We start from the raw sequence: 6,335 nt of genomic DNA, 5'->3' as shown, positions 1-6,335 counted from the left end.
AGAATCACCTGGGAATCTTTTTAAAATCCTGATTTCTGGGCCCCATCCTCCGGAAATTCTGTTTCTTTGTTATGGGGTGGGGCCACAACATTAGTAACAAAGAAACAGAATTTCTGGAGGATGAGGCCCAGAAATCAGAATTTTAAAAAGATTCCCCGGTGATTCTAATGTGCAGCCAAGGTTGAGAACCACTGCTGTAGACAGTGGCAGTATCTGGAGGCTTTGAGTCTTTGCCTGATCCAATTAGTCAGAAACAGCCTTTAACACTGTCCTGCAGGATCGGGCACACACTGGCAGTCGGACATCCCCCAAAGGGTGCCCGATTGTGAGAGGGTGCAGGCCGGGCTGAGGGACACCCCACCCCGCAGTGCACGAATTTCATACACCAGGACTCTAGTTGGTTAATAACATATAAGTTTCAGGTGTACAATTTTATAATACAACATCTGTATACTCCATTGTGTGCTAAGGAAAATGTTTTGTTTTTTTAAAAAATATATTTTATTGATATTTTTTACAAAGAGGAAGGGAGAGGGATAGAGAGTTAGAAACATCAATGAGAGAGAAACATCGATCAGCTGCCTCCTGCACACCCCCCACTGGGGATAGGCCCGCAACCAAGGTACATGCCCTTGACTGGAATCGAACCTGGGACCCTCCAGTCCACAGGCCAAAGCTCTATCCACTGAGCCAAACCAGCTAGGGCGAAAATTTTTTTTTTTATAATTAAGCCTACTGATACTATGGAGAATGAAATCACATAAACATTTTACTTTCTCCAGTTAGTAACCAAATTTAGATCTTCTTTGAGCAATGTATAATTTTATTAAAGGGAGCAATAAGTCTGTAAAATGAACCACTTTTTTTTGTTAATCCTCACCCAAGGATATTTTCCCATTGATTTTTAGAGAGAGTGGAAGGGAGGAGAAGAGACAGAGAGAAACAGCGATGTGAGAGACACATCAATTGGTTGCCTCCTGCATGTGCCCTGATAAGGGCCAGGTATGAACCTGCAACTGAGGTACGTGCCTTGACCAGGAATCAAATCGGAGATCCTTCAACCAACACTCTAACCACTGAGCAACTGGCCAGGGCAAGCCCTGCTATTTTTAATGCAGGCTTTTGCAGAAAGCAAAGTTTTTCAGGAACGCATACATATGTATATAGTAGAAATGCCTCGAATCATATCCTTCCAGAATGCTGTTTTTTAAAAAGTTGATGAAATACTTTAATTCCAGTTTATAGGAGTCTATAATAAATTAAGAAGCAATTGGGGACTCAAGCCAGGTAGTTCAGTTGGTTAGAGCATTATCTGATAAACTAAGGTTGTAGTTTCAATCCCTGGTCAGGGCACATACAAGAATCAACCAATGAATGCATAAATAAGTGGAACAAATCAATGTTTCTCTCTCTCTCTCCCTTCCTCTCTCTCTCTCTCTCTAAAATCAGTAATTAAAAAGTAAAAGAAGCAATGGGTCATTTGTCTATGATAGTGATGTAATTGTTATATTTTCTATCTAAAATTGATATGCATGTCGCCTGACCAGCATGGCTCAGTAGTTAGAGCGTCAGCCTGCGGACTGAAGGGTCCCGGGTTTGATTCTGGTCAAGGGCAGGTACCTTGGTTGCAGGCTCCTCCCGCCAAGGCCCTTTCTCTCACATAGATGTTTCTCTCTGTCTTTCCCTTTCTCTTCCATTCTCCCTTAAAATCAATGGAAAAATATTCTCGGGTGAGGATTAACAAAAACAAACAAACATAAACAAACAAATAAATAAAGGTGATTAAATGTTAAAAAAATAATTCCAAGTGCCAACTTCTCCATAATGCCTTCACTGACTAAACCAACTCTTGTTAGTTCTCCTCTCACTGCATTCTTGTGGACACATTCATGTGGCATTTTACATGTATCATACCCTTTATCCCCAACTAAACTTCAAATTCCTTGAGAGCATGGTCAATGTCACACTTATTTTGTCTAACTGCACTCATGCACACTGATTCAATAGATATTTATTTATTATGGTGTGAGAGTCCTGCCAGGGCATCCAGTTCCAAGGGCCAGAATGTGTGCATGGTCCTGAATATGTTAAGACAAGATTTAGTGATGGATTTGAATATACTGAGAAACACTGGAATAACCTACCACAATAGTGGTACAGAGATTCGCTCTTCCTGTAGAGCTTTTATCATTGATCTGCCTTAGACAATTCAGGGACTGTACTGGGAATGGGTGGTGAGGTTCCTTCGTTTTACCACGGTGACACAGAAGCAGGGCTGGGGGGAATTAAAAAACAAACAAAAAACGAATGCTTTCGGATTCCTGCTCCGTATGTAAGTGACTGAAACAATGCCAGTTCCTCAGCTGATTTCGCTACACCAACTCTGTGAGGGCACTGAAATGCGCACTATGGATAACAAGGCCCAGTGCCTGCTCTCACTGTGCCCACAGTCGCCAAGAAAAGGCCACTACAAACCAGTCACCAGAACCTAGGGGAGAACAAAACGCCGTGGGAGCAACAGAGAGGACGTTCTGTGCCAAGGAACGGGGCCGGGAGGCCTGGCACACGGGGCGCTCTTGGAGACTTAGGGGAACCGGGCAGGTGCGGCATGGGGCCCGGGCGTCAGGGCCGGGAAGGCGAACGGAGCGACCCGACGCCCGGGTGGGAACCTCGACTCCTTGCAGGAAGGCGAATGTCTGTGCTGCTGAGGCGAGAGAGGGAGCACCAGTGCAGGAGGCCTTAACAGCCGCTTAGAGAAGGGCTTCCGCTCGGGAGCTGTCTTTCTCTCCAGGTCCCCTCCCTCCCATCCCGGCTAAGCACCGGCCGGAGACACGCGCCTCACCCAAATGCCCCGAGTCCTGCTTCCGTCTCCGCTGCAGCCTCTCCCGCAGCGAGTCCAGCTGCTTTTTGTGGGCCTGGATAGAGCTCCACGTGTCCGACATCCTTGTCTCCCAGCCCGGATAAGTCTCGAATCAGGCGCGGGAGACTAGCACCTCCCAGTTGACTCTCTGGGAAAATCTAATTCTCACACGGACACGCCAAGGCTAAACGGAAAAAGGTCCCGGCGTTGCGCTAAATGAAAAGCCATTTCCGGTTTCGCGCAGCTTTGACGCTGAAACGGGAGCCATCTTAAGTGTTGGCAGGAGGGCGGATGTTTTCTTATTGGAGCTCTCCGGTGCTTCCGGGTGCAGTGAGGCTGTGGTCGCCATCTTGGTGCCTGGCAGAGCGGCCATGTTGCTTATAGGCGCGCATGCGGCCATGTTGAATATAAGATTAGTCTGTGTGTGTGTGTGTGTGTGTGTGTGTGTGTGTGTGTGTGTGTGCGCGCGCGCGCGCGCGCTCATATCTGAGATTTATTACAGTGAAAGACCAAAGTAAAATCAGCAAAGAGAAAAGGTTTGTGTGTGATAAATTGTGGAGGACACCAGGCACAAGCTTCCAAGAGTCCTCTCCCTGAGGAGTTACCAGGTCTTCATTATTCCAGTGTCAAATTCTGACAACTCACGTGAACTATGTCCTCTACCAGTCTGGTTAGACTCAGTGCCAAGGATTTATGGCACTATAGTCACATGGGCATCTTCCCATAGCATGTACCAAACTTCCAGATTCCCAGAGGAAAGCAAGTATTCAACATGAGCCCCATTGGTTGTGCAAAGTGTTTCGGCACAGGGAGCCTCTATTATCAGTTAGGAAAATGTGAAAACCCTGCTCGGATTCAGGTTTTCAGACACCAACTGAAGGGTATCCATTTAAGCAGGACTTTCTAAGGATAGCAGTCTTAGGCCTGCTGTATGAAATGTTTCTGGGTGGTTTGGCTCAGTGGATAGAGCGTCAGCCTGTGGACTGAGGGGTCCCAGGTTCGATTCTGGTCAAGGGCACATGCCTGGGTTGCCGGCTCGACCCCCAGTAAGGGGCAAGTAGGGGGCAGCCGATCAATGATTCTTTCTCATCATTGATGTTTCTATCTTTCTATCCCTCTCCCTTCCTCTCTGAAATCAATAAAATATATATATATATATGAAATGTTTCTGCACAGCAGGTATAGCCCTGACTGAATCTTTGGCGCTCACCTACAATTTTATTTTAAAAACAAGTAATATAACATGGTACTAGTTTCAGTTGCATCATCCATAATTGCCTGCAATGCTAATTACATTTGTGACTCCCGGTGAGTATTTAACAAGTATTTGTACATAAATTACTAGTGCAATATTAGGCAATGATAAACCTTTCCTTTTATCTGATTACTGTTCCAAGATAATTTTTAGATAAAATCAGCATAATAATTTCTGATTTAAAATTAGAATAAAAAGTGTGTTTTAATAACATGGATCATTCAGTTTTTATTTGTGTTGCATTAAATCCCCATTTATAATTAATTACAAAGCAAGATTGTTATACTTAACAATTATTTTCTTGTCCTAGTTTACAATTAAAATTATTGGCTTTATTTATGTCTTTCCATATGCTTCACTCAATTTCAGGGATAATACCCATATTCTGATACTTTGATCTTTTTTAAAAATTTTTTCTTATTGATTAAGTTATTACATGTGTGTCCTTATCCCCACGTTACCCCTCATCCTCCCCACTCATGCCCTCCCCCCCCCCCCTGTTGTCTGTGTCCATTGGCTAGGCCTCTATACTTGCATATAAGTCCTTGGTTGATCTCTCCCCCTTATCCCCACCCTCCCCTACCTTCCCTCTGAGGTTTGATGGTCTGATCCAGTGGTTCTCAACCTGGGCTGCACGTTAGAATCACCTGGGAATCTTTTTAAAATCCTGATTTCTGGGCCTCATCCTCCGGAAATTCTGTTTCTTTGTTATGGGGTGAGGCCACAACATTAGTAACAAAGAAACAGAATTTCCGGAGGATGAGGCCCAGAAATCATCCTCTTTTTAATCCACTTATCTGCTGATGGGCACTTAGGCTGTTTTCAAATCTTAGCTATGGTAAATTGTGCTGCTATGAACATAGGGGTGCATATATCCTTTCTGATTGGTGTTTCTGGTTTCTTGGGATATAGTCCTTTGAGTGGGATTACTGGGTCAAATGGGAGTTCCATTGTTAACTTTTTGAGGAAACCCCATACTGTCCTCCACAGTGGCTGCACCAGTCTGCATTCCCACCAGCAGTGCATGAGGGTTCCTTTTTCTGCACATCCTCGCCAGCACTTGTTGTTTGTTGATTTGTTGATGATAGCCGTTCTGACAGGTGTGAGATGGTATAAGATTAGTCTTGAGAGTTGACTAAGATAGTCCTCCTAGAGTGGCACTTGTAATACAGAGATTTAAAATGAGGGATCACGAATTCCTCCGACAGTTTGATACATATCTTTCTCACTGAAGGTGTTGTAGGTTTATGTTTCCATGCATTCATTTACAAAGATAGCTATTAGTTCCAATCCATGGGTGTGTATGCATGGGCACACTTCTCAGAGGGAAGAAGAGATGGAGCAGTGATATTATAAGGTATCTATGTATGATCTCACTCTTCTTTTTTAAAAAATATTTTTTCTATTATTTTTATTCATTTTAGAGAGAAAGGGAAGGGAGAGAGACATCAATTAGTTGTTTCCCTTATTTATGCATTCATTCATTGATTCTTGCAAGTGCCCTGACAGAGATTGAACCAGCAACCTTAGTACATCTGGATGACTCTCTAACCAGCAGAGATACCCAGCTAGGGCTTCTCACTCTTCTTATACAAAACTATATTTACCATAGTAGTACATTGAAATAGAGTCCTCATAAGGGGGCACAAAGGGAGGGGGGGCCTGCTTCTGAGATTCGGGTTGCATGTGTTTCTTATTCTGGTAGCTGGTTACATAAGAATGTTGTGAAAATTAAGCCAATTTTTGTATGTGCACTTCTCTGTACATGTAGTAAGCTTAAATACAAAAGTTTGTCTTTTAAAGGGTCCTCTGAATGGGAGTATTTAGAAACCACTGGTTTATCAAAAGCCTACATGATGCCAAACACTGTGTCAGAAAGAATCGCTTAAAAAAGGCATGTCCTCTGTTTTCAAAGAGTTTCTGGCCTGGTAAAAGAGCCAGGACCCTTTATTAATATTGAACCATCTTTACAACATATGGTAGCATGAGCATAGGCTCTAAAAATAAATGTGATTGCAAAGAAGAGGAGGCTTCCAAGCCCAGGTGACCCAGGAAGGCATGGGAAGAAGGTGGCACCAAGGTTCAGGCTTGAAGTGACAGATAGGTCTGCAGTAGGTGAAGCCATAGGACAGAATTCCAGGATGAAGACATGATTAAAAACAAACGTCTAGACTAGAGTTGGGAAAGCAAATGAATGCCCTGTTAACCCAGATTAGTTCA

At 43.7% G+C, this 6,335-nt stretch overlaps 1 protein-coding gene across 1 annotated transcript in view; it reads right to left on the bottom strand.

Annotated features, from left to right (window-relative positions):
* METTL3 (methyltransferase like 3) overlaps positions 1 to 3,133 on the bottom strand; it is a 14,405-nt gene extending 11,272 nt beyond the window's left edge. Inside the window, exon 1 of the mRNA XM_005856528.2 lies at positions 2,843 to 3,133. Coding sequence (XP_005856590.1) covers positions 2,843 to 2,942 — 100 coding nt within the window. The 5' untranslated portion in view covers positions 2,943 to 3,133. The remainder of the gene's footprint in view (positions 1 to 2,842) is intronic.
* Between the last annotated feature and the right edge of the window lie 3,202 nt (positions 3,134 to 6,335).

The sequence above is a fragment of the Myotis brandtii genome, unplaced genomic scaffold, assembly GCF_000412655.1.
Source record: "Myotis brandtii unplaced genomic scaffold, ASM41265v1 scaffold1031, whole genome shotgun sequence".
In the NCBI taxonomy this organism is placed as follows: Eukaryota; Metazoa; Chordata; class Mammalia; order Chiroptera; family Vespertilionidae; genus Myotis; species Myotis brandtii.
The sequence above is the reverse complement of the archived record's forward strand: the minus strand, read 5'-3'. Positions and strand labels throughout refer to the sequence as shown.